The sequence below is a fragment of the Silurus meridionalis genome, chromosome 11, assembly GCF_014805685.1.
Source record: "Silurus meridionalis isolate SWU-2019-XX chromosome 11, ASM1480568v1, whole genome shotgun sequence".
Taxonomy (NCBI): Eukaryota; Metazoa; Chordata; class Actinopteri; order Siluriformes; family Siluridae; genus Silurus; species Silurus meridionalis.
In genome coordinates, this window is record NC_060894.1 from 8429486 (window position 1) to 8457189 (window position 27704).

Here is a 27704-nt window from a genome sequence, read left to right on the forward strand (position 1 = left end):
AAGGCTAAGGATGGAGATTTAAACAAATAAAAAATGAGGTTCTTTTTAAAACTGTTAGAACAAACTTGGAGGCACACAGTTGGAGGATGTCTTTGGATGAGGTAGCATAAAGATTTTCCCTTAACTTGAACTAGGAGACCCAAACTTGCTCCAGCATAACAAAGCCCCTGTGCACAAAGGCAGCTACATAAAGATATTCTTTAAATTGTTTGGAGTGGAAGATCTTAAGGGGCCTGCTTTAGAGCTCTGACCTCAACCCTATTGAACACCTTAACAATAATTTCAAACACCGACTGCACCCCAGGTTTCCTCCCCCTACATCAGTACCTGACTTTACTAACACCCTTGTAGCTAAATGAGCACAAATCTCCATAAGCACACTGCAAAATCTAGTGGAGCATCTTCCCAGAAGAGTGGAGGTTATTATAATCTAGAATGGGGACTAAATGTGGAATGGGAAGTTCAAAAAGCACATACAAGTTTTATGGTTAGGTGCCCAAACATATGCATTTCGGATGAACTTGAAACCAGATAGACGAAGATGTTTTGGCCCTGACACGCCATCTAGTGTTTGCTGTATTTAATTCGCAAGCTATATATAAAATTCACAAAGTCACAAAAAATACAGCATAGAAATTTGGGAAAGATTAAATTTGGCAGAAGGCATCGAAATGAACCAGATAATAGCTACTGCATAAAAACAGGAGAGTTTTCACAGGCTTTGACAGGTTTTACATTTTATTTGCCAGTTTTTAATAAATACAATGGTGGTTTATTTTATTTTATTTTTAATATTCATGAATGATCTGCTTTTATCAGTGGCATAAAAAAGTTGAATTCTCTGATGGTGCTACCTGGCTCCTGAGGCTGTTTTATATCCTGAAGCACCAGGAAATCCTGCAGAAGAACCCATGAGAATCCTCTGTCTGTCCTCTGAGACCAACAGAGACAAGCGCTGGGAGGTTGCTGTTTGTGTGTGCAGCAGAAGTAGACATGAGGTCAAAATAAAAAGTCAATATAAATATCTTTTGCCTTTGTCCATCAGAAAAAGAAAAAAAACCCTTTCTGGAGAATAAAAGGTACAAATATATTTCACTTTCACCATCCATACATGTGCTTAAGTGCCATTGTTGAACATTGTTGTGAACCTGGTGTTAGGATTGAATGCCAAGTTTTGTCTTGTTTTATGGGTTTGTGCTTAGTTTCATTACTTAAACATAAATGACCAGTTTTAAATAACTTTTGCCCAGTGGTATGCTTATTCCTTGACCTATGGTTTTAGCATAAAAATGTGTTCTGGATAGAGAGTACACTTGTAAAAGTTGCTCTGGATCAAGTCTGCTTAATGGCAAATTTGCCAATGTTTTCAAAATGTCCATGAGATAACAGGAAACAAAAAATAACAGTATGGAGAATATTCATTCATCTTCTATCACCTTTATTCATATCTCTTTTTAGTAGGTTTCTGGTTTAATCATAGCAGAAGGTCTCTGTTTTATTCCATCGTTTTAGTTTCCAACCCATTGTGCAGGTCTACCTTTTCACTAATATCATTTACAATACCTATTATACCACTTTCTTTACCAAATAAAGATAAAAACATTATCTTGAGCCATTGGTTTTGTTCTTATTTTAATGTTTCTGCTGAATATAATATTACACTTCACACGTAACAGGGTAATCAGAATTATACCAAATTAACCAGCGCAATCCCCTCCGTGACGTCAAGACAAATTGCTGCTGTTCTGTTTACAGACAATTAAAGAAACGCGTCAGTCGGTAATTCCACATATGAATGTTGCGCAACTGATGTCTGACAGCGCAGGATCAGGATTGATGAAGTGTTGCTAAAAATCTGTTTGTGTAAATTACAACTTACTGACTTACTCCTTGCTCTTGATCTACCACACGTCCTGCTCCTCTGGAGCAGGTCAGCCTTTGCACACCGTGCAGGTAAATATAAGGAATGATGCACGTATAGGATGCTCCTACAAAGCTTTCTATGTCATCTAACACACTGGATGGTGTGACGGAACCAATGATGCTGACGATGAGGTGAATTATCCAGCAGAGTAGGAAAAAAAAGGCCACTGCTACCACACTCTTTGCAGCCCTCACCAGACTTGATTTGGCTTGTGACTTGGATTTGGTAACCACTGGTACACTGTTAGTGTTGTCTGCACTTTTCTCTGGTAAGGCGTTTCCTTCGTTCTTGACCGGCGTGCCTGGCTTCTTCATACGCTTTTCATTCTGCAGCAGAGTGAACACAATCTGGATGCTCGCATAAAGAACCCCGGTAAGTGGAAGCACATTTGCGAGTGTGACATACACCACCTTGTAGGCCTGATTGGCTTCCTCCGAAGGCAGCGCTTCCTTGCAGTCTATGGCAGTTGTGTTCTCAGGATTATCAGCAACAAAGAACAAATGTGGGGCATTGAGGACAAACGCAAAGGTCCAGCTTCCTGCCAGAAGAGCGGCGATGAAGTGAACTTTTTCCATTTGCACAGGAGCTCCTCCGCGTTTCAGAGAGCCCACGAGCTTCTGATGCCAGTAGACTGTGATGAACATGGTGCTCAAGATGCTGCTGGTTTCTGAGAATTCAGGCAGAAAAAATCTAAAGCTGCAAAACACCTTTCCCACAGATAAAAATCGTTCTGTTTGGAAAATGTTAAGGGGGTCAACTAGGTAATTGGTGATCAGATTGGATACAGCCAGGTTTACAAACAGGACGTCGTTCGGACGAAACTGAGAAACGGATTTTGGCAGGGAGCTAATGCACAGCCAGTTGTTCCCAATAATTCCAGCCAGGCACATAATGCCTCTGATTACAATCCTTGTCCAGCGAACTGAATCCATCTCAAACTCTCAAGTACTCTTTTCTTTTCAAATGCGGTGACGAGTTGCAGCTATTTGGATTATCTGTGTTACTGTCTAACAGTCGATCGGTGGAGTCTGAAATTTATACTAATATCAGAAGACACCTAATTCTATCACTGTGGGTGTGGCATTCAATCTCCTCCTACTGGCTACAAACATAGACGTGTTTTATTTCCAACAAACAAATGTTTATTTTGTGCTGACGGACAGTTCTTCAGATGGTCAGCCTGTAAGTAAGAGAACATCATTTTATATAGTCATAGTTATAATGTCCACTATCCTTTATTTGATTTATTATATTCAACAATGTACAACTTGCATGCATACACACTATGCAAAGTGTAGTGTATTGCGCAGTTGTTTTGCAAACACATTATTTGTCTTCTTACAAGAGATACTTTGCATGTTCCAACGTATTAAACTCATACATGTCTTGCAAGTCCTGGTGTAATAGACCTTTTCTTTACAGCAGTCATTTTGGCATGAAATAGTGGGACAAATACAGGTGTTAGCAATGACTTTTTAATATTGCATACAAGTATTCTCCTGTATTCTCTGGTTGTATTCTACTAAAGAGTATAAATAAATAATTATTTATGGTCATTATACAATTGCTGAAACAACAAATCTAAGACGTTTGCACATTGTTGTGTGCATGTTTGTATGTATGTGTGTATATATATGTTTGTATGTATGTGTATATATATATATATATATATATATATATATATATATATATATATATATATATATATATATATAATATATGCTACACTCAGTATTCCATAATGACAGAATTCTAGAAATGTCTGTAAATTTTTTCAAATGAAAAAACTGAAATATCACATGTACATAAGTATTCAGACCCTTTACCCACTACTTAGTTGAAACACCTTTGGCAACCATTACAGCCTTAAGTCTTTTTGGGTATGATATGCAACAAGCTTTGCACACATGAATTAGGGGAGTTTCTGCCATTCTTCATGGCAAATCCTCTTGGGATGGTTCAGGTTGGATGGGGACTGTCAGTGGACAGCCACTTTCAGGTCTATCTAGAGATGTTAAATAGGGTTTAAGTCAGGGCTCTGGCTGATCCACTTTAGGACATTCACAGAGTTGCCTCTAAGCCACTCGTGTTGTCTTGGCTGTGTGCTTAGGATTGTTGTCATGTAGGAAGGTAAACCTTCGGCCCAGACTGTGGTCCTAAACGCTGTGTAACAGATTTTTATTAAGGATATCTCCATACTTTGCTTTCCCTAAAACCTGATCGGGTGTGCAAAGTCCCTGCTGAAGAATGACGCTGCCACAGAAGAATGCTGCCACCATCATGCTTACTTTTGGGATGGCTTTGGGCAGGTGATGAGTGGTGCCTGATTTACTCCAGGCATAACGTTCAGAACTAAGGCCTAACAGTTCAATCTTTGTTTCATTAAACCAGAGAATTTTGTTCAACACAGCCTGAGAGTCCTTCAGGGTTTTCATGGATTTTGTACTGAGGAGAGGCTTCCATCTAGCCATTTGCCATAGAGCCCAGATCGGTGGGGTGCTGCAGAGATGGTTTTCCTTCTTGAAATTTGTCCCATCTTCACACAGGATTTCTGAAACTCTATCAAAGTTAGCAAAAAGTTTTTGGTCACCTCTCTTACTAAGTCCTTTCTCCCTCAATTGTTCAGTTTGACCGGTCGACCAGCTCTTGGAAAAGTCCTGGGTGTGCCACACTTTTTCCATTTAAGAAATATGGAGGCCACTGTGCTCTTGGGAACCTTCAGTGCAATAGTAATTCTTTGTAGCCTTCCCGAGATCTGTGCCTTGCAACAATCCTGTATCTGAGTTTTGCAAGCAGTTCCTTTGACCATATAGTTTAGTTTTTGACTTTCCAAATTATGTCCAATAAGCAAAATGTGTAGAAACATCTAAGCAATGATCAAGAGAAATGGGAGGCCCCCTAAGCTAATTTTCGAGTGTTGTTGCAAAAGTCGGAATACTTATTTACATGTTATATTTTAGGTTTTTTGAAGATGAAACAATTTATAGACATTTCTAGAATTCAGTTTTCACTTTGTCATTATGGGTTTAGATTAATGAGAAAAACAAATACATTTGATATTCAAAATCAAACGATTGTAGTATAAAGCTGCAAAATAACAAAATTTTAAAAAGTGAAGGAGGTCTGAATACTTTTCTTAATGCATACCTTATACATTTGTACAAAGCACTAGTCAACTCACACTTACTTTTATGGACCTAAATATATAGTCTATATATATATTTATATATATTAGGTCTGAACAGAAATGCATTTTTTCAGCCTTATGTAAGTCCACACAACAAAGTCTAATTTACAAATAGAATTAATAATAATAATAATAATAATAATAATAATAATAACAATAATAATTATAATAAGGCATAATATAAAAATGCACAGTCAGTTGAATTTGTATTGTTGTACTTACTTTTTTTCTCAGATGAAAATCACATTCTTTATACATGGAATTAGGAAATCCGATGAATTACTTATACTTTACCAATAGGTTAAAAAAAGTACAGAATTTATTAATGGTATTAAATATGGTAAGATTCGATTTGGCTGATCTGATTATTTTTAATGCATTTTGACAGTTCTTGATCCCAGTAGGGCGCCGCTCCTGTGCGCGTTCTCGCGCGGGCTCTTTCTTCGTCGTGAACGCGTCTTATTCCATGGCAACGAAACGGGAGTCTGTGTAGCACCGGAAGTGGAGGGAAATTCGAAAGAAAAAAAATACCGTTATGATTTGTAAACAAATATTTTTTGTTTTAGAGTTTTGGCATGATTGTAACATTCTGCCAGAGATGGAAATCATAAAGTAATAGTCAGAAAGTATATTTGGCTTGTTTTAGCGCTTGGCTTCTATCATAGGGTTCTATCTCAGGTCGCTAGCTAGTGTGCTAACAAACATGGAATGTTATTTTTTCGGTCAGTAGCTGGTTATTATAGATACATTTTCATATTTTTGTTTCTTATCTTATTATTGCGGTGATAGACCAGATTTTCCGACCGTTATCTAGGAATTATCTAGGCGTTTAGCCAGCTGGTTGCAATATGTCCTCATTTTAAACATGAACTGCGGCGTAAAAGGCAGAAAATGCAGAACCTCTGAAGTCTCTCAGATCAGACGCCGAACATGGATGTGAAGCTCGAGGTGCTGCTGTCGTCCTGCATCAAGAGGAGAAAACCATGGCCGAGGTTTTGTTGGCTGGGAAAGGTGAGACTGATGTTTCATTGTGGCTCAGACCAGAAAGTGACCTTTTAACCAGTCTCATTAGGATTTCTTTAAGTCCATACACATCGTAATTGCCTAGGGTTTGTTCTTGTATTATATTTCCCAGGAGAAGGAAGGAGTCTTTCTTTTGGATGACAATCGTATAAGCGAAATCGATTTACGCTCAGGACAGACCAAGAAGAAGATCCCAAAACTGCATCAGCTGCTACCAAAAGTGCTGACGATGTCCAGCTCTCAAAACGGTAACCTCTTATCTCAAATGATATTTCACAGCGTTCTGTAATGCACAGGTTCCCAACACAGCTTCTTTTCTTTTTTCAGCACAAGTGAGTGTTTTTCACAAAGTCTAATGTCCAGGACGAGGGGGCGTCCAAAAAAACAGGATTGAGAACCTGCAAACATCTCATGTGTCTCTCTCTGTGCTGTGTGTCTGTAGGTTTATGGCTGGTTGGTATATTATTCTCTGGAGAGGTGTTTCTGTGGGACAGAGACAAAGATTCCTTAAAGACGGTCACACCGGTGCCTGCAGTGTATGAGCTGGTCTCTGCTGGTAAAGGTCTGTGTGTGTATTTGTACAGCAATGGCATTTTTCTTTATGTAAAAGTGTCTTGCTAAAACGGGTCTAATTTTCCACAGGCACATCAATCTCCCAGCGTCTTTCTTTGCTGGTCTCAGGGGACGGACGAAGGGTACTCCTGGTCTCTGTCACAGGAGCGGTTTTCCTGTGGGAATGCCTGGTGCCTCAGGATCTAATCAGCTTTCGGGATAACACCGTCAAGGGATGCTGGAGTCAGATAACAGCATCAGAAAATTCACAGCTTCCCTCAACGAAAGACAAAGAGGCATGTCTTCACTGCATGTTTGTCCAGAGCCAGGTGAGAGCTGCACTGAGGTTTTCCACATTTAGTCCCCTTTTGCTGTGACAATTGGCAAGGTGTTCCACTAGATTCTGTAGGTGAGATTTGTGATCATCCAGCCACAAGGGTGTTAGTAAAGTCAGGTACTGATGTAGGATTAGGAGGCCTGGGGAGCATACAGAGTTCCAATTTATCACAGAAGTGTTCAGTAAGGTTGCGGTCAAAGCTTTATAGCAGGCCAATTAAGATCTTTCACTCTAACCCATGTAAAGCATATCTCCATGGATTTAGTTGTGAGGGACCTTGTCATGCTGAAACAGATGTGGGTCTCCTAGTTCCATTGAAGTGAATATGTAATGCTACCGATTCCAAGTCCAACTGTGTGCATCCAACAGTTTGGGGAGACATGGCATATGGGTCTAAAAACATCAGGTGTCCCAATACTTATAAATCTATACTTATATGTGTAGATATAAAATTAGTTTTCCTGTATTTGTATCCAGGCTGTAGGTGATGTGTGCCTGAGTGCTTTTGTCTTCACTGCTGGAGAGCAGCTGATTGTCACTTTCCTGAAGATTCAGTGGGAAGAGATTTGGAAAAACAGGTTGGATTCTATAAAAGCAGGTGTGAAGCAAAATAATTGTTAGAACTAAGAATTAATTAAATAAATATGTGTCTTTCTTGCAGTTTGAAACAATACAGCACCCATTGGGTCACTAAGTCCTACCCCCTAGGCCATCTTGTACCTCCGTGTCAGCCGGTGAAGTCAAGAGGAGCGCTAGTGCCGGCATTCTCACCCGATGGACGACTGTTAGCAATAATCCTTAACCAGAAAGATCCAAGGGTAAAGTTGTTCAATTACGAATTGAACATGTATCTAGTTTCCCGTCATTGTGTTACTGATACTGTTAACAGATTAAAGTTTTAGGAATGTTTTCTAATATGTTATTATGATGAACAGGCAACTCAAGCATTATTCATAAGCGTGCAGAACTTTGTGACTGTATCGAGCTCACTTGGAGGATGTGGCAGTAAAAAGCTTGCGATCCCACCCAAATACATAAGGTGAGCAAAGAAGATACAAGATTTTTGTCCTTATTTATTTTGAAGCTTTATACAGAAGACATGTTGACAGTATGTTGTTTTCTGAAGGTCGTACTGGGTGAGCTGTTTGAATTGGACACCAGAAAGTCTCTATCTGGCCTGTATACTAAAGAGAGGCTCTATCCTGATGCTGTCCCGTTTAGGAGGGCTGGTCTCTCTCTCAACAAGCGGGTGCGACATTGAGTTCGGTCCTGCACATTTCCTGCCTCTTCATCCGCTAGTCACTTACAGGTGAGCAGAGTTGTGGTGCTCTGACACAGCCATGAATTTTATACCTGTTAAGGAACGAAATGCTGAAAATTTCATGTGTATTGCAGCTCACTGTGACCACCTCCAAGCTCATTATTAAGTTATTTTTCCCATGACAACACAGCCTGAAGTGTTTTTTTTCATTAAACCATTACAGTTAAAACAACATACAATGAGAGGTTACTATAGAAACAGTAACATAACTCCAAAACATTAGAATGAATGCTTTAATATGAATTTGTGATTGGAATTGCAACTTCTGTTTGTAAATAAATGTTGCTGTTTAATTTCGGACTAAAAGACGACAAGCAGGCTTCGAGTTATATTTGTGGATAAATGTTATTACACGTGGTGCATCATTTCTGCTGCCTGCTGTTTCAGGTTGTGTGTATATCCATTACTCATTTTCTTTTTCACGGATGCAAGTCCTGACTTTCTTGTTCTGATCCCTGTCCTCTTTTACCTTCCATTCTTTTCTCACATCTCTAGTCATCCGTTTTCTCTTTTTCCTCCTCCAACATGGCCATTTTGTGCTCACGTAAGTACCGGAGAAGTAGAAATTCTGCTTGCTCCCAATACAAACTTACAACTTGTGCTGCCACAAAGCCCACTAATTCAGCCCGTCCCTTCCAGCATGTTTGATTGTAATGATGTGAAAATTTATGACCTTCTTTAATGCATGCTAATATGCACAAAAAATAGAGTTTCTAAGTTAGTACATCCCCTCCCCCCAACAGACCTCCAGTGCCTTCGCAGCCACCTGATGATGCTTTGTCCAGCTCTAGTGTGTCTCTTCGTGACCCGATGAGACAGCGGTACTCTGTGACCTGGCACCCGAGGCTGCCATGTCTTATTGTGTCTGATGGTTACATGGTGACAGCGCTGAATATGTCCAGACGGCCTGCTTCTTCCTCGCTGATGAGCAGCTTCCTGCTGGAGGCGACTCAGGCACTGGAGAGAGCACGCAAAGTTCTCCACTCAGAGCTGGTGAGCCAAAGCCTGAATGCTGTCAATGTGGCATTGATCAGACAATTAATGTTCTGTTTTGTGTGGAAAAGTACCGGGTATGTTAATCTGTATGGTTGATCAGCCCCAGGGGACATCTAGACTGGAGTCCATGTCCACTCTGAAATTCACCACTAGTCTTTTGGCACCAAAAGAAAAAGAGACACCCCAATCGATGCTGCCTCAATTTTTCCGAAGTGGAGGATCCACAGGAGGCTCAAGGCTGATGATGGAGCGGGTAATTCTGTTAATAAGTGACGTGAACTTATTGGTCTTTCCGTATTATCGGATTTTCTCATGTTTTTTTAATTCTTTCTTCAGATTGAGGATGATGATGACTCAGACGAGGGTCATTATGCCGGCTCGGTTATGGAGGACAGGGGCAGGTTAGAATTCGCCTCAATGTATGACACACTTCATGCACAGTCCCCGGCTGATTCGGAAAATTCAGACCAAGATTCCTCAGCTCTCTTAGAAGACCTGAGCAGGGCACAGCGGAGTTTGCTAATTGCCTGGGCTCTTGGTGTTTCGCTTGGTGATACTATGGATCAGAGAGAGCGCATGCTGAAATACACCATTTCCTGCGCTGTTCGTTTGGCTCGCCTTCTCCGGATTGCTGATCCATTGATACAACCTTACAAACAAGATAGGGTGTTTGAATTTCTCAGGTCTCTGCTCTCCTTTCTGCCATGGGATTCCTCCCATAAAAGTGGCAACAGCTGCTTCGGAGTCGTTCTCGATCTCGCTCGACATTTTGTTCGTCTTTTTCTCCCTTCATCCCTAAACGCTGTTTGCTCCTCTCAGAATTTCATGGCAGCTCTTTTTGTCCTCCGGAATGCTTCAAAGATTCTGGACCAGACCTACAGTCTATCTCAAAAAGCAGTGCAGCAAGCGAAAGATGATCTTTGTCCTTCAGACCTCTTCTCCATCCCACTGTTACAAGAGGATGCTGCGAGCTTTCCGATATCTGTGTTTAACAGACCATCAAATAGGTACCTCCGATTGTTAAAGAACATTAAATAAGATGAATTAAAGGATAAAGCTTGAGAGAACAATGGTTGCTAATGTGTTATAAATGGGCTTTGTGTGGTTTTTAGATTGGTGGCAATATGGCGAGAGATCTACAAGCAGGCCTTGCAGTACCTCATTGAGTTACAAAGTAGAAGTAGTTTAGCAAATCAAAAAAGGGAACTAGAGAATATGTCGACGGTCATTTCTCAAATCCAAGAGTCACTACAGAGAGCTGGAGATCAGCTGGAGGACAATCCTGCCCTGTACAGAATAACAGGTGACACTCTTTATTTATTTATTTATTTATTTATTTATTGTTACAAGAAGATACATAAGTGCTTCATAAGTTTAAGACATTTTCAAAGCATGAATTTCGGTTTTTGAGTACAGGAGAGGAGCATTTCATTTCTGGTGAGTACAGCGAGTGCATCCAGGTTTGGCGAGATCAGCTGTGGGAAGAGAGAACAAGAGGTATGCTTCTTTTTTACATCATGCCAATGTGAGTGTAAATTTTTTACTCTCAGGTTAGATAACATGTGCTGCTGTCATAAGTACCTGTCTATTTTTGTTAAACAGCTGGACCGAGGACAGTTTTCCTGGAGACGCGCTACTGTCTGGCTCTTCTGTTTAGCCAGCTGTTTCATTACAGGCTAAGGGAAGCTCAGGCTTTGTGTGACACCATGGCCAATCAGCTACTGACTTTAGAAGATACTGTGGGTACGTTTCTGAGAAATTATACAATTGATGAAAACTTATATCATCTAATTTTCACCAGATGCTCATGTGAAAAATTTGAGATCTTTTCAGTCAAATTTTCGATGACAATTTTTTAATCTTGTATATGCTTTGTGCTTATCAAATCTAATATAAAGTATTTCCCACCATCAGCGACTCCAGTTGATGAGGCTCGGTTTGAGTTGTACCTCCCGCAACGGGTGAATAGCGAGGCTGCCTGTGCTGTGGTCCAGTCTCTCGGCAGGTTCATGGCATCCTACTTCACCAACCAGCCGCTAGCCATTTTCCCACCACACAACGTGGACATCTTGCCTCCTCTACATCTGCCACAGTGTGAGTAACAGCTCTGTAAAAATCACCGGTAACCACAAGCTCTCATTTCTCACTCGTAAAAATGTCGATATTGCTGTTACAGCGACAGGGAGACGCAAAGTGGCTCTCTGTCAGCAGCAGGTGGCAGCCGCCGTGAGGTCACAGCACCTCTCGGGAGTATGGACAGTGGAGTATGCTCTGGAGCTCCTCCTTCTAGGGGGGCTGATTCCTGAGGCAGCATGGTTGGCTCACAGTTTGGGGGATTGGAAGATGGCTGCCTCTCTTGGTCTGGCTTATACCACCTTCTGCAGACTTCACTGTGATTTTTGCAGGTTGCTTACTTTTTGAACTAAACACACTTTTGATTTATATTTATCTGCATTGCATACGTAAGAATCTGTGTGTAAATTGTATGAATATTTCAGTGCAGTTTTTAAGAGGCGCTGCATCTTAACCACTAGACCACCAGGGGACCCTTGTGGATAATAATTAATAATAAATAAATAATAGAATAAATAAAAATTAGAGAATCAAATGTAAAAATAATTTCACTCGGACATAATATTAACATATCTAGAGTCAAATTCTATTATAGGCTAATTAAGTAAGCAAATATATGGTGTATGGTTTATCTCATTGAAACGTTCCATTTAAATGCTCATGGTATAAGTGTTACGTTTTGTTGTAGGTTAAGATGGAGAGAGTTGCACCTTCCTGCAGAGCTGCAGCCTGGCTTTATTTTTCAGACTCAGCTAGAGTCATTATTGGACTGCAGAGTTTTATCTGACAGACAAGACAAGACCTTCACAAGCCTTCCAGGTTTTTGCATTATTTGGTTTCCTTTTCCACTTAATTTGCTCTATGAATAATGTTTAGCAGTACAGAGTTCAGTAATGACAGTTGCTTAAGCCACTTGTCTGTTTTATATTATAAGATATCGTGGAGCTTGGGGACATGGAGCTGCTCCATGTGTCTGCACAGGAGATCCTGAAGGCTTCAGTCATGGCGGATGTTGATGTTTTGTCCCGGCCTCTCAACAAGCTGCTGGAATCAGCCAAGGAGCATGCCTCTTTATTAACTGCTTTGGTTCCTCCTGCATTCTACCTCCCTGCACCTCCTTTGTACTGCCCACAACCTGCTCCTAACACACAGGTACTCCATTTAGATCACCACTCAGCATTGACAAGTTTTAGCCATCAGACAATTTTCTTAATTAAAGCTTAGTCACTTAACTCTTATGCTTTTGACAGGACACCATTGGTGACATTTTGTTGGCTTTGGAGAGGGAATCGCGTTGCAGTGTAGCTGCAGTGTTACAGCGAATACTGCTTCTCTTTAGAGCTTCTCACTGCACCCATCCGGCAGTGCAGTGGTACATTAGCAGTCTAAATCGATGCCGTAAACTCTTTCGCAAGGTAATTTTTCAGATGCTTTGTGCACGTCATTCTCAGAACCGTTATTTACCCACAAAGAATCAACAGCCATCGGACCATTTTAACTGCATGAATGGCTGTGGTTTTTGCTTTGACAGGTCAGGAAGGGACACACGCAGCCTAACGATGACCTTCCAGAAGGTTTGAAGAAGTTTACTAATCGCCATGGGTTTTTCCGTGTGGGTTCCAAAGACATGGATAGTGTCATCATACAAACTATAGGTGTGTATGTGTGAGTAGTGACCGCAATAATGTGTAGGAAACCTGATAGTAACAATCTGTGTGTTTGATTAACTTAGCATGCTTTCGGGAATTATGTGGGCTGTGCTGGATGCTCCATGTTCGTGATCATCTCACAGTCTCCTGTAGAAAGTACCAAGCTGCAAGGAACAAGATGAAAGACTCTCAGGTAAACATGACAACAAAAATATATGTCGGGGAGCTTCATAAAGGATGTGTTTCTACATGTTCTTTGTGGTTCTAGGTTACAGATAACAGCGCACGTGACTTGTGCGAGGAGGTCTTGCGCTGGGTTTGCCGCCTAATGCCTTTCTCTCGCTTTCTAAATGCTGAAGAGACTTTGCAGGACTTGGTGCTTAGCCTTGTGGCTGAACTTCCTGCTATTCCACTGGTGAAAACAAAAACGCCACATACACAACACTGTAGTCTGCGCTAATCTCTAATATCCCTCTGAAAACCCTATTTTCTTTTCTTTTGTTTATTTTATTCCAGGTGGCAGAGACATTAGTCGTTGTGTTTCCCGATGAGGAGGAATCAGTCCGAGTGCCTCTAAGAGAGAAGTACACCTCACTGCTGCAGAGATTAAGATCCAGGGATGTACAGGCTTCCACTTCAACACAAGGTTAAACAGCAAATATTTAATTAATTAATCTGAATTTGCTGAATTAGCTATTATTTACACCGTAATTAATTTCTTACATACTACTTAGTTATTTAAATACACCATTGGGTTCTTAAAGAGTATTTATTTTGACTCTGTACATTACAATGCATTACTTAATAATATTGACACCCTTTAATGTTAATAGTATGTGGCACATTTATCTACTTACCTATTTATGTCCAGTCACACAGGCTAGTGAAATGCATGAGGAAGAGGAGGAAGTGACGTTGATTCTGCTGATCCAGAAGCAGCGGAGGCAACGGGTTCGAGAGGGGCGCCGTCTGGCTAAGAGCAAGATCCTACTAGAGCGGCATGTCTGGGAGGTGGAGGAAGAGGAGGAAAAGGCAGGAGCCAGTGCCATATCTGATCGGTTGTCTCAGTGCACTAACTTGAGTAACAGCACACTCACAGACTCTGAGTGCCCCCCAGTGGTCAGTGAGGCTGATACAATATCAGAGCCTCATTCACCAGAGCTGCAGAATAGGCCTCATAAAAGGTATCCTTAAACTCGCTATCATTACTTGCTATCATTACATTAAACTTGCTATCAATACATTACATAATAATATGTTTATTAGCAGTAAGTCTAGGAAAACATCAAACATCAAATTTATTTTATTGTGCAAGTTTCCTCATACTTTTTTATCATAGTTTTATTTTCAGCTCTGTGGCACCCAAACCTCAGAACACATCAAAAGATGAACAAAAAAGCGGAACACAGCAAAAACATAAAAGTTTCACATCACCCTGTGTAGGGACATGGGCGTTTGAACTTGAGGATGAGGAGTATCCATGCTTTTTAGAGCTTTTTTTAAGCTATATGTTGGAGAAAGACAGTCTGGACGCTGAGGAATCTGAGCTTCCATTGCTGTGTAGCTTCTCATCATGTCTGCATGACCGAGAGCTTCACTCTGACGCTTTTGATGTGCTGACGGCGCTCAAAAGACGGCAGGCTGGCCGGAAAAAGGGTGCACAGCTTCCCGTGTTTCATGCTGGCAGCTGCTTTCGCACGCTTCCTGAGTCTCCCGAGCCGTTGCCCACTATTGGCCCTTCTCCTTCTTTCCACAGTGAAACTCGCACACCTTACACCAGCACAGGTGCTCTGCCTCTTTCTGGAAAACAGCCAGGCTTGTTTAGCCTTCGACGACAGAATAAGATGCCCCTCAGTCAGAACATGATCACCACACAATCGGGTCCTATTCCAAACTTTGTCCCAGGCATCCCTCAAATGGAGCACTGTTCCTTTAAGATAATCTCCTGTCCTGATGTGGATCTTCAGCTGGAACTGGACTCCAAATTAGAGACCCAGTTTCCCCAGCTGGCCAGGCTGCTGGAATGGATGCTGCGCTGGGCAGACAGAAGTGTCTTGCTCCCTCATTTCAGCAGGAAAAAGACAAGGAGTGCTAGTGAGCCAGTGGTGATTAGGGCTAAAACCTCAGCTCCTGCAGTGCTCTCTGCTCTGAGGCTGCTGAAGCAGAGATACACCAAAGCCCTAATGAGGACTGACCATCACTGTGCTCAAATTAGGGTGAGATATTTAAAATGTGAAAATAAATAGAAGATAAATAACTTTGGACACATATAGCTAGAAGTGGAACACATTTTAAATGCATTATTTATGTACGTATGTATGTATGTATGCATGTATGTATTTCTTTCTTAATGTATATTTCAGATTAGTTTTTTTTACATAAAGCCTGTATGTAATAAGTCTATATTCTGTATGTTCTCAGTCCAAGCCTAGCTTTTTAGTTTATATAAAGAATTTTGTTAATATATAACTTGTTTCAACGTATAAACAAGATCAACAGGCTTCACTACAACAGTGTTGCTTCCCCCCTGCAGGTCCCAGAGAGAGAACCTCAAGCCACTGTGGCTCCGGTCTTGCCACTGGAGTTAGGCTGGAAGCGTGAAAGAGAAAGCAGCGTGGATACTGGCTATCCTTCTGCCTCTGCAGGAACTCCCATTACCCTGCCTGACCTGGACCCCCAGCATGAACACACTTCTGAGTGAGTGCTTTTTGAATAAACACAGTGTAAGCATTAAGACCGTTATGTGTCATTCGGCTTTAACTAATCTTTAAAATGGGGCTTTTGTTGTGAGACTCAGATTGCACAGAAAGTCATTTGTAGACCAAACACTGAACTAAACTTTGCATAGTGTTTATTCTACAGTTCTGTCTTTTTTTTTTGGAAGGGTGTGTGAGGTTGATGAGCTTCAGGATGAGCAAAATCTTTCGTACATATATAGGCACGAGGACATGACCTCTGACCTGGATATAAAAGAAGAGAGTGTTAGAAGAGTGAATGAACCACTTGCCATGGCTGACTTGGATGGTAAGAGTCATGGTGGAAAACTGTATCTTAATCTGTAGAGCTCTTTTTCTTAACTTAGACACCTTACCTTATTAACATTTAAGTATAAAAGGATTGATGTTTAAGCAGTATTTCAATAATGTTTAAAATGTTTTGAAAAAAATTTGGAAAAAAAGAACTTCCATTATAACTCAGTTTAAATGGATTTTTCTCCACTGATTTATTAATACTACAGTATCTTTAAATATTGGCAACAACAAAAAGTTATACATAGGTGTTTAAATCATCAACACTGTTTTGAACAGTTATATGGGGTTTTACAGGTGACAGTCGTGTTGTGGAGATCCTGGAAGAGACCTCAGTTGGGCCAAATATTTCACTACATTTAAGAGCCAAAAGCAAAACACCCAGACCCATAGACCAGGTAAACACAACTGCCTGCTAAAACAACCTTTAAGCTTTACTTTTTGTGTCTTAACTTAATAAGACTGTTTATTTTTTTCTTTACAGCCTTTAACACTGGCAGATTTGGAATATTCCACGACCCCTGATGACTCCACAGAATCTCTGTGAGTTTACCGCATGTTTAAAAAAAATGCGTTATTCCAAACACACATTTAAATTGTGCCTAAGAGTTGATTTTAGCAAGTGTCTATAAAAGCATCCAGAGTCATCAAAGAGTTGCCACAGTGACAATATAAATACAGCTCATTTCCTGCATGTGTATGTGTACAGCAGTGTTTGAGTAAACAGAAAGTAAAGCATTTGAGATTGTTTTCAGTCTGTATTAAGTGCTTCTGTGTTAATCTAAAAAATGATCCCTGCATTGCAGCTCAGAGGATGTTGACAAATTGAATATTGAACCTGCAGAACCAGGAAAAGATCCAAGAAATAGGCAAGTATAGTGTATTTACTGTAAGTTTCAAGATGTTAAAATGTACTCATCTTAGGTGTTCCTTTTTCTCTAAAATGTTTGATCTATTGGCATGAAAAAATGTTTTTATTAAAGCAACCACACACAACCTTTTTTATTTTATTGAAATAATTAAATGATTCTATTTGATCTTATTAACAGACCAACACCAACCAGATTTTTTTTGTGTGTTTTGTAAAATATTTAAGTGTCCTTTTGTATTAATTGCAACAGTGAGGCTTCTAAATAGTGCATGTGTTTTAACTTGTGCTTTTGAAATTTCAGTCCTGCAATCAACACTCCGGAACCTGAGCCTGTTCAGCAGAAAAAGCCACACCTCCCCTTTGTGTTAAATCCTCCAACTGAACCAGGGACTGTTAACCCTCCTCAAAGTGTCCAGAATGGAGAAAACATTCATTGTGACCCAGTCAGACAGCTGCTCCAGGATGAGCTTTTCCGATTAGTTCAGGTACATAACAAATACCAGGTTTTTAATACATCCCTAATTAAAAAGAATTGGGACACTGTGTAAAATGCAACATTTGTTTTCTATGTTCTATTAGGATTAAAATATGGGTTTATGAGATTTGCAGATCATTGCATTTTGTTTTTATTTACATTTTACGCAGTGTCCCAACTTTTAGAATTGGGGCTGTAGTTGTTCTTTACACAAAATCTGTCCTTGTATAATATTATATTGTATTTCCATTTTAGTTGCAGCAGATCAACTTCATGAGTCTTATGCAAGTGGTGGGAGCCTCATTTGCCAACCTGCCCCTCACTCACACCAATTCGCTGCTTTCACAGTTCAGTGTTCCTTCATCGGCGCCTGCACAACCACAAACTCAAGCCACTGTTGCTCAGTCCTCAGATACTCTCCCTCCTGACACCCAAAACACAAGATTAGAGAATAACCCAAGAACTGATTTGGAACTACAGAGCAGGAAACCCAGAGCTGTTGATCTCAAGAAGGTGGAAACAAATCTTGGAATGAATATTATTATAGAAAACAGTAGACTCGCCCCTCAGGTAAAACCTCTAAACAAAGTCCTTTTAATAACAGGTAGCTTATTATTAAATTGCTTACTTGTTTTTTTTTACTTGCTTGGCTGCAGGAACTGCAACAGCTGACGATTAATACTGAGAAAAAACAGGAAGAAAGAACTTATTTCATTCCTTCCTCTGAAGGACTTCTTACCACAGTGGACAATCAAGCCTCAGTGCCAGCAGCCCAGCAGAATCGACCACTTGATAAGACTGTTCCGATTATACAGGGTCTCAAACTTCTCCATTTGCACCCTTCTCATTCTCCTCCTGCCCCTGTGAGAGAAGCCTGGGCTCCCATTCAGCACAAGTCTACCACGTACAGGAGATCAGAAAGTCAGAAGAAGAATGCTGAGCCAACGGCACAAGTTCCACAACGAAATTTAAATCAATACCGATTACAAGGTCAACCTTACGGTCAAGCTTCATCAGACAGAGGAAGAAGAAGAGAAAGAGAAGCAGTTCATCGCCATCCAGCTTTTAAAGTGTCAGGGTCCAATATGGGACTCCCTCTTCTGCGTTTACCCCCCGACACCCAGATTCAACCCATCCAACTGCCCCAGATCCCTTTGTCTGCCCCGATGAGGCCGCACACAGCAGCAACTGTATCCAATGTCAGTTTTCCCAAACCACAGTTACTCCATGTTGAGCCTGACTCATCCCGTACTGTAAGCACTGCACATCTTCATCTATGAAGAAAATCTTTTTAACAGACATGCACAATATTATAAAATTCTATATATTTTATTCAAAATAAACACCTAGTAGCCACAAGGAGTCAATAGTTAACACAGTATTTGGGATATCCAGGTGTTTATCGGTTGAATGAAAATTGTTAATTTGTTTGCCATGTGATTTGTGAAGGGTTTGAGATACAGTGCACCTCCTCGGCCCAATCCTCGCCTAATCCCCCTGGAGGAGCTGATGGCCTGGGCAGCAGGAACAAAACAGGAAGTGAGCTCTAAGCTCCAACTCCTCAAGGCAGACACAGTGATCCAAAAGAAACTCATAGCCACTCCCTCCAGCAAGAGGTACCTACCTAGATTCTTGAAAGTGTAGTCCTATTTGTGCATTTTTTTAAATCAGGAACTGAATTTATAAACCTAACGTTCTCGCATCACTCAGTTTTACTTAAAGAAATATGTTATTATTCTGTATTTTATTTATTTTATTTGTTATAACTGCTAATTAGTAAGCATGCATATCATATGATTTCTCATGCTTTTATATTATGACTGTAAAAAGACATTTTCAATGTGTTCTATTCGATAATATAGCTTTTATGCTTTTTCTTGAGGGTTAAAAGGAGAGAAGATAGAAAGAAAAAGGAAACAATTGTGTCTTTCCGACCAGACGAGTCTATAATCCCTCTATCTCAGGTAAAACAACCAGCTTTGCCATTAGGAAAACACTGCATGGCACTGAGAGAGATTTTTCTTGAAATTACTGCCAGGAATGTGTATTTTTATTTTTGAGTATTTCTTTTAAGAATAGCTTTAATAGAATTCACTGAATGTTTACTTTAGATAAAATACAAATTTGCTAATGTTGCAGTAAAACTTGAGGCCAATGTGCATTTTCTTGAGGCCGAAATGTGTTTTTGTACATTAGAAGTATTTGGAACAATTATGAGTGTAGGTATACATTCGAAAATGTGTGTGCATTTTATTTGTATATATTTTCTGACTGCTTACTTCTGACTACTGGTGCAAACATTCAAATGCTATATTTCTTACATGGATTATTTTTAGCATGGATTTTTGTTTAAAATCAATATTTTTTATTTATTTTTTAAAACAGGAGCCTGAAGAAGACAAATCTACTCATGATGGTGGCTATGCCATTCCTTTAGGTTGGTACATTTACACACAAATCGCTTGGAGTCCTTTAACCAGTTCTCTAAAGTCTAATTTACTAAAATGATGACTTGACCTTTTTTCTTTAGGTTGTTTCGAGTCAATGTTGACTGGTCAAAGGCTGTTGTCTGAAGCTCATGCAACATCAGCAGAGCTTCATGCTTTTGCAGTCATGCACAAGCGGCCTCCCGAAATCCAGGACGCTTGCACCAACACAGAACCTGGTGTGTGATGCTTTTTCTCATAGCAGTTTGGTGTTGATATAAAGTGAACTATGCTGATTTTTCCTTTTTGTCTTGTAAAGCCTCACCTTGCATCACAATTGATAAAGCTGTTTCAGCTATACTTCCTGTATCTCCTGCTTCTTCATCCACATGTGAGTTCAACAAATATTCTCTTTTCTCCACTCTGGATCAGATTAAATTGCACATTAGATTTGGAATGTAAAATTGTCTATGAGATTAAAGAAAGACAAGTCAGCTTTAATGCAAGTTTTAATATTATTTAATATAATGAACTAATGAACAAAATGTGCTTTCATGTATTAGGCTGAATTTTCCTCAGTTATTTCTTTATTTAAAATTCATAGCTCTTTTTTTCTACCCAAAATTAGAATTGAGATTCACTTGGTTGTATACTGGATTGCAATATTGTCAAATGTTGCACTATTTTGCTGTACATAAAACATTTTAATAATTTAATTTGTCAATTTGCTAGGTGCTGGACATGTGGACAATAATGTTGCTTCCACTGCTCCTCCTGAGGTGTTCCTGGACCATCAGTCCTATGGGAAAATGGCTTCAGAGCAGCCAGAGAACTCAGGCCACACAGAGCCAAAAGCCCATAGGGTAATAATTACATTTTATTTGTCAAAAAAGTATTAAGAAAATGTTTTTTTTGGTTTTTTTTTTGTGACAGGAAAATGTAACGAAGAGTGTTTATCATGGCCAGAATCTCTTTCACACTGTTATTTAAACAATTACTATCTCTCTTTAAGAGTGCTCAAGGCCAGGAGCCCATCAGTGTGATTGATTTGGAGGATGGCTCTCATTTACAGGACCTGACTTCTTCCCAGACCTCTGTCACAAGCCAATCCGGTCCTCCTCCTACATCTGCTCAGCTTCATCATCTCGCAGCTTCTGTGATCAACCCAACCCAGACCAATGCCGAGCACGGACCAGAAGAGTACACTGCTGAATTACCAGGTACTGACATTTTAAAATAATATTGTGACATCCTGTAAAATAGATGTCTGAAGATTTGGACACTTGTTCACAAAAAAGACTTCAGGTGAGCCTCCAAAGCTCCAAATGTTTGTTTCCTGTTCCAGGTTATTCAGTAACGTTCACTCCTCCTGCACTTGTGCTCTCAGTGCCAGAACCTAGCAGAGATCCAGTCACAGTAAAGATGCTGACTGAATTCCGAGCTCAACAGGAGGCCGTGCCAGCGGGCTTCTTGGTAGACCGCACGTTTACTCGCAGCCAAGTCTCAGCTCGTCTTTCTGAGATGGACGCTCGATTGGCAGCTCTCCAGAGCATCGCTGACCACATGGACAGAGAATTTGCCGACACCAGGCTGGTAATTAAATTCTTATTTAAATCATTGTCATTTCAACCATATATAGATGATGCAGTACACAGTGAAATGAAACAACGTTTCTCCAGTACCCTGTTGCCACATTTAACAACATAGAGCAACATTTAATAACATAGAGCCACATTTAACAACATAGAGCTACTTTTAACAACGTAGAGCTACTTTTAACAACATAGAGCTACATTTAATAACAAAGAGCTAAGGACTAAAATAAGTTGTCATAGCCACATAAAGTGCATTGTGTGCAACCTAGTGCAAGACAAGTCAAGTCAAGTTTATTTGTATAGCGCTTTTCACAACAGACATTGTCTCAAAGCAGCTTTACAGAAATCAACAGTCAAGGTGAATGGTGTGCATTTATCCCTGATGAGCAAGCCATGATGACTGTGGCAAGGAAAAACTCCCTTAGATGTAATGAGGAAGAAACCTTGAGAGGAACCAGACTCAAAAGGGAAACCCATCCTCATTTGGGTGACATCAAGAGTTTGATCATAAATCTTTCACTGGAGAGTGAGAACTAACATGAGCACTGGAGTATAAGATTATAAGTAAATGTTTTTTCAACAGTCTTTGGTATAAAAGTAGGAGCTACTGAGCTTAACATTTGTGATCATCACAGATCCAGCATCAGCTTCTCCATGCCAGAGCCTTTAAACACTTCAGGAAGTACAATGTCAAACTCCACACATGCAGTGGGATCCAATTGGCACTGGTACGTCTCTAGATGGTTCAGGATGTTTGCGAGTTTGGCATCTACTTCTTTAAAGTCCATAATCTTCATGAGGTGGGACGTGACTGGAGCTGGCCAAACCTCAGGAAGCTTTGGGATGGGGAGAGAAAGAGAAGCAGTGGAGAGGAATTGGCGTAGCTGCTGTTCATGATATTAACAGCACAAGTTGATAATGTGCATGTGATCAGATGTTCTGGAGCACAAGGTTATGATGCGATGTGTGTTATGTGTAGGCTTTGCTAAAAAGATATGTTTTTAATCTACACTTAAACTGGGTGAGTGTGTCTGAGCCCCAAACACTGTCAGGAAGACTATTCCAGAGTTTAGGAGCTAAATGTGAAAATGCTCTACCACCTTTAGTGGACTTTGCTATTCTAGGAACTACTAGAAGCCCAGAGTTTTGAGATCTCAGAGAGCGTGACGGATTGTAGCGTGTTAGAAGACTGAGAGATACATGGAGCCAATCCATTTAGTGCTTTATAAGTGAGTAGCAGTAGTTTGTAGTCTATTCAAACTTAACCGAAGCCAATGTAGGGACGATAAGATCGGGGTTATGTGATCATATTTTCTTGACCTTGTGAGAATTCTGCCTGCCGCATTCTGAACTAACTGAAGCTTGTTTATTAATGACGCAGGACATCCACCTAGTAACGCATTACAGTAGTCTATTCTGGAGGTCATAAACGCATGGACGAGCTTCTCTGCATCGGATATAGACAACATATTTCTTAGCTTAGAAATATTTCTAAGGTGAAAGAAGGCTGTTTTTGTAACTTGGTTGATATGATTTTTAAAAGATAAGTTGCTGTCTAAAATAACTCCCAGGTCTTTTACTGTTGAACTAGTGGTTACAGAGCATCCGTCTAAATGCAGGTTGAGATGCTGGTGCTTCTGTATACTAGTTTTTGGGCCGATGAGCAAAATCTCTGTCTTATCAGAATTTAAAAGTAGAAAGTTATGGGTCATCAAGTCTCTTATTTCCTTAACACACTCAGTTATCCGGGTTAATTGAGCTATATCGCCTGGTTTAGATGAGATATATAGCTAAGTATCATCAGCATAACAATGGAAGCTAATTCCATGCCTTCTAATAATATTTCCTAGGGGAAGCATGTATATTGTAAAGAGCAGGGGTCCTAGAACTGAACCTTGTGGCACGCCATAGTTCACTAGCATTAGCCTGGATAGCTCTCCATTTAAACCTACGAAATGGTAACGAGACAAGACAAGACAAAAGAGAGTGCAAACAGTACAGAACAAATACACAAAATAGCCGTATCCTGTGTATTGCTGAAGACGTTAATGCTGTTAATGCTCATTGGGTCAAAACTGTTTTGGCAGCAAAAGGGGGACCAACACAATATTAGGCAGGTGGTCATAATCTTAAGGCCTGGTCAGTGTACTGTATATGTGTTTTTTCTGATTTTCAGTTGGTAAATACCATAGATGCTTTAACACCTGTTGTGATGGCCAGTGTGGAAGAGGAACCTTATTCCTGCATGCTGGGAGTTCCGAAGAAAGGTTAGAATATTTTTTGCCAATTTGTTATGGAATAAAGACCCTCAGGGTGTGTGGTTGTAGGAAAATAATTAAGTTTAGAATATTAACAAGAACCTCACTTTACCTCCAGCAGCATGACACTACCCTGTTTATGTATTACAAATACAGAAGCACTTACAAATATTCACATGTATTTAGATACAGTATTCACATGACTCAGCTTAAGACTGGCTCTTATATGTAATAGTATTGTTTATTATTAAAGTATCTGATATGTACTCAGCAAAGAGACCTTCAGTCCGTGTGAACATGAACAGGGCGGAAGAAGAGCAGGATCAGGGACGTTTTTTGTCTTCCACACCGAACAGTATTGTTCCTCCAAGTCAGAGGGGGTGCTTTTCTCTCTACCCAGCCTCACCATCCATACAGAACATACTCCATCAAGGCCACACCCCTCCTGCAGGTATCATAATGCAGTTCCCTTACACGTTTGACCTAACCGTATTTGATTTCCATCTTTCTAGTCTTAATTTCAGCAGTGTAAGCTTTTGGACTCGGTGCTGAAACTGATGCTCTTTTTTTCTCCACAGTGAAATCGGAGCGGCCTCTCGGGGATGTGAGCCAAGGTTAATGCACACTCTTCTTTCTCCATATATACCTGCTGTTTTTTTTTATTTCACAAGAGCTTCTCATTCTGTATTGTGCCAAAAGTTTTAATGCATCTTTGATTATATTTTGGCAGAATTGACTGGATCACTGATGGAGAATTCAGACCTGTAAGTATTTCTTCTTCGATAAACTAACAGAAATGAATACCCTGAACACCATCACATGGTTTTAGAGAGGTTGAAAGTTCTAGCTATTTTTGGAGCAAACAACTAAAGATGGTGTTCATTCATCATCAGGCTGGATAAAAGCATATTGGGTCTGAGTGGACTAAGTGATGTCGCAGACATCTTAGGAGATTTGGTTAAAGAAGGTGCGCTCTCACCCTCAGCACTCCATCGCTCTCCCTCAGTGCCCAGGACGAGAAGGTATGATCTCGTTTTGAATGACGTGACTCCATGTGGAAAGGAATAATGCAAATGAGTAATCGGAGTAATAAATAATTGAAAAGCGAAAGTGAAGAGTGTTTTTCTTTTTGTTTGGCGGAGCAGCAAACCAGAGGAGCAGCGAATGATAGCCATGGTGGAGGAGGAGGAAAGAAAGGAGCTGAGAACCTGGATGAGGAGGAAGAAGCGAGAGAGACTTGACAAGTACCATAAACAGAGGGAGGAGAAGAGAGAGAGGGAGAGAATTCCCTTCACTTCTCCAAATCCATTGGTCCGGCTCTGTCTTTCCTGTTTTTTGTGTTTATTCCCTACTGTTTTATCCGGTTTGTTTTTATGTGTCTGATTAGCACATTTTTTGACTTTATTTTATTGACTTATTTAACAGAAAGTGTCCTCTAGAGACCTGGCAATCAACAGGAAAGTTAAACACGAAAGAGACAAGTAAGTTTTTGTGTTAAAACATACAATTTCTTTTTTCCTGTTATAAAAAAAATGCATCACTACCTTCAAAACTGCTAAAATTGTGTTGCTTACTGTAATATATAAATATGAACAAGACAACAACAACTCGTCAAGTTAAAGTAATAATACAATGCTTGTTTGTATTTTTAGGGCAGTTCTGCTAGAACATCACTCCCAGAGAGCACATGAGGCCTGCCAGCTTCTTACAGACATGCTTACTACCCCACTCGTCCTCCCTGCTCCTTGCAACAGCACCACTGAACCCAAGACCCAACACTCCCAGCCTGGGTCAGCATGCATCCTCTGCTTCACATGGCCTTACCTCAGTACATTTCAATAAACGTCATTGAGAATTGTTTTCATTTTTCAGGAGTCGGATGCAGTTTAAAGGGCCTCTTAGGAAAAGCCCTAAGAGCCAAAGGGGACGAGCGCGCTCTGCTGCGACGCTCGGGAAGACTGTGGTGCTGCAGAAGAGAGGTTCATCTGCTCCACCCGGGACCCTAAGCAGCAAATTTGGACTCCATAGAGCTGGTTCTTTAATTTTAACCTCTGCTCATTTGATTGTATTGTATAGTAAATACACTGATCAGGCATAACATTATGACTGGGGAAGTGAATAACACTGATTATCTCTATCTTACCTGTTAGTGGGTGGTATTATTAAGCACGAAGTGAACATTTTGCCCTCAAAGTTGACGTGTTAGAAGCAGGAGAAATGCAAGTGCAAGGCTCACTTGATGCACGTGGGGAGCGAAGTCTGGCCCTTGTGGTTCGATCCATCAGATGACCTCCTGTAACAAAATTGCAGAAGTTAATGCTGTTAATGCTCAAAGGGTCAGGACTGTTTTGGCAGCATAAAGGGGAGCAACACAATATTAGGCAGGTGGTGATAAAGCTATGCCTGATCAATGTATGTATTTAAAGATGGTTTTCAAATATTAAGAAATCTGTTTTTTTTATTTTTATTTTATATATTTGATCAGTGAGCACACTTCCTGGTGACCGGCTGTCCCAGGTCACACGGCGAGGCATGCTTTCAGACCTGAGAGGTAGACCAGAAGTGAAGACAACCATCCAACGTAAACGTCCCTATATACATTGACTTCCTATCAATTCAATTATTACTCGGCTACTGTACTGTAATTATTTATTTATATATATTTTTTTACAAACTTTAGGCAACAAAACTGGGTTAAATAAATCCCCAATGACGCCTAAGCCTGTAAAACCACCGGACATGTCACACAAGTTCGAGGACAGAGAAGAAAGGGACGTGGTGAGTCCGTGGGACGTCCCTCATGAAATCCGCTCAATTCTCGGGCTTAACTGCAGAGCCACAGAACAGGTATGAAGCAGTAAATTATTTTCGTGTCATGCAATACAATGAGGACAAATGCATGAAGTAAAATTCTTGACTCTCCAGGGCTCGGCCGAGAACAACGACGACTGGCTGGACGCCCTTTCCATAAGCACCAGCAGCATTTTGAGTAAGATGGACTGGGCGGCCATTGAGAGGCTTGCGGCTGAAGAAGATGTTGGACTTGATTTAAATTAAAGCAGAAAAAGTTGAAAAGCAAGAACATGTACACTTTGAGGAGTTTACAGCTGCCACGCACATATCTCAGTGTCATTGTGTGTTTTTATTCAGGGATATATAAGGGGATATTTGATCAAATGCTGGATATTATTAATGTTACATTCTAAAGGTACACCTGCAGGGGAAATAAACTGATTTTTATAAAGAACATATTTCATGTTATATTATATTATATTTTTTACTCTATTCATTATTATGGGGTTTAAATATGGTATGGTACGTAGGTAAAAATCCAACAGAAAAGATGCAGAATGATCAGGATGCTGTAAACAAATTGTAAATTGTTTGATATATATATTTAATTAAATGTTTATTTTCAAATACCCTATTATTATTTAACAATGATATGACTAAAGTCCCCCTTTTTTTGGGACAGTGAGACACTGTGGTTTTCTATATTTACCATAGGTTTGTGTGGGTTTCACTTCCTCACCTCCCAATAATATTTGTGTGTGTGTGTGTGTGTGTGTGTGTGTGTGTGTCCATACTTCTCTGTCCTTTACATCTGCCTCTTTAAACCAACTACCTGCATTTCTTCCTTCACCACATCCATAAACCTCCCCCTTAGGCTTCCTCATTTTCTCCTTCCGGACAACTTCACCTCAGCACTCTCCTACTGATATACCCCCATGTCCCTCCGCTGCACATGTCCAAACCATCTTAATCGGGCCTCTCTCCCTTTGTCCCCAAAACGTCCTACATGCGCTCTAATAAACTTGTTTCTAATCTTGTCCATCCTCGTCACTCCCAACGAAAACTTCAACATCTTCAGCTCTGCTACCTCCAGCTCCACCTCCTGTATTTTACTCAATTCCACTGTTTTTAATCCATACAACATCTCAGGTCTCACCACAGTCCTATAAACTTTCCATTTCACTCTTATAGACAC

At 40.3% G+C, this 27704-nt stretch overlaps 2 protein-coding genes across 8 annotated transcripts; one reads left to right on the top strand and one right to left on the bottom strand.

The window, feature by feature from the left end:
* Positions 1-1649: 1649 nt before the first annotated feature.
* LOC124393694 (alpha-1A adrenergic receptor-like) lies at positions 1650-5472 on the bottom strand. 3 transcript variants are annotated; one of them, XM_046861677.1, is made up of 4 exons: positions 5334-5472; positions 2335-3104; positions 1880-2250; positions 1650-1745 (listed from the first exon to the last, which is right to left on the bottom strand). In XM_046861677.1, exons 2-4 carry the CDS (start codon positions 2854-2856, stop codon positions 1688-1690), a joined length of 951 nt encoding a protein of 316 aa, XP_046717633.1. In that variant the 5' UTR covers positions 2857-3104; positions 5334-5472; the 3' UTR covers positions 1650-1687. The 3 variants fall into 3 exon arrangements, with proteins under 3 accessions (XP_046717633.1, XP_046717632.1, XP_046717634.1); XM_046861676.1 differs by having other exon boundaries at positions 1880-3104; XM_046861678.1 differs by having other exon boundaries at positions 1880-2591; positions 5334-5378.
* Positions 5457-27136, top strand: cplane1 (ciliogenesis and planar polarity effector 1). Of its 5 annotated transcripts, none has more exons than XM_046861675.1 (53): positions 5457-6122; positions 6247-6382; positions 6577-6696; positions 6777-7015; positions 7501-7601; positions 7685-7841; positions 7959-8062; positions 8150-8332; positions 9088-9337; positions 9441-9593; positions 9677-10347; positions 10453-10643; positions 10757-10837; positions 10943-11083; positions 11255-11434; positions 11517-11745; positions 12102-12232; positions 12348-12565; positions 12664-12828; positions 12945-13068; positions 13146-13255; positions 13331-13477; positions 13579-13708; positions 13934-14246; positions 14402-15278; positions 15596-15759; positions 15947-16086; positions 16389-16489; positions 16576-16634; positions 16898-16960; positions 17264-17447; positions 17693-18007; positions 18094-18690; positions 18887-19053; positions 19320-19401; positions 19823-19874; positions 19968-20102; positions 20183-20254; positions 20596-20726; positions 20936-21083; positions 21209-21456; positions 23635-23725; positions 23988-24167; positions 24295-24330; positions 24447-24480; positions 24610-24738; positions 24862-25027; positions 25142-25197; positions 25369-25506; positions 25589-25749; positions 26202-26297; positions 26397-26563; positions 26642-27136. In XM_046861675.1, exons 1-53 carry the CDS (start codon positions 6042-6044, stop codon positions 26771-26773), a joined length of 9276 nt encoding a protein of 3091 aa, XP_046717631.1. In that variant the 5' UTR covers positions 5457-6041; the 3' UTR covers positions 26774-27136. The 5 variants fall into 5 exon arrangements, with proteins under 5 accessions (XP_046717631.1, XP_046717630.1, XP_046717627.1 ...); XM_046861674.1 differs by having other exon boundaries at positions 16001-16086; positions 20876-21083; XM_046861671.1 differs by having other exon boundaries at positions 5458-6122; positions 20876-21083.
* The last annotated feature ends 568 nt before the right edge of the window (positions 27137-27704 follow it).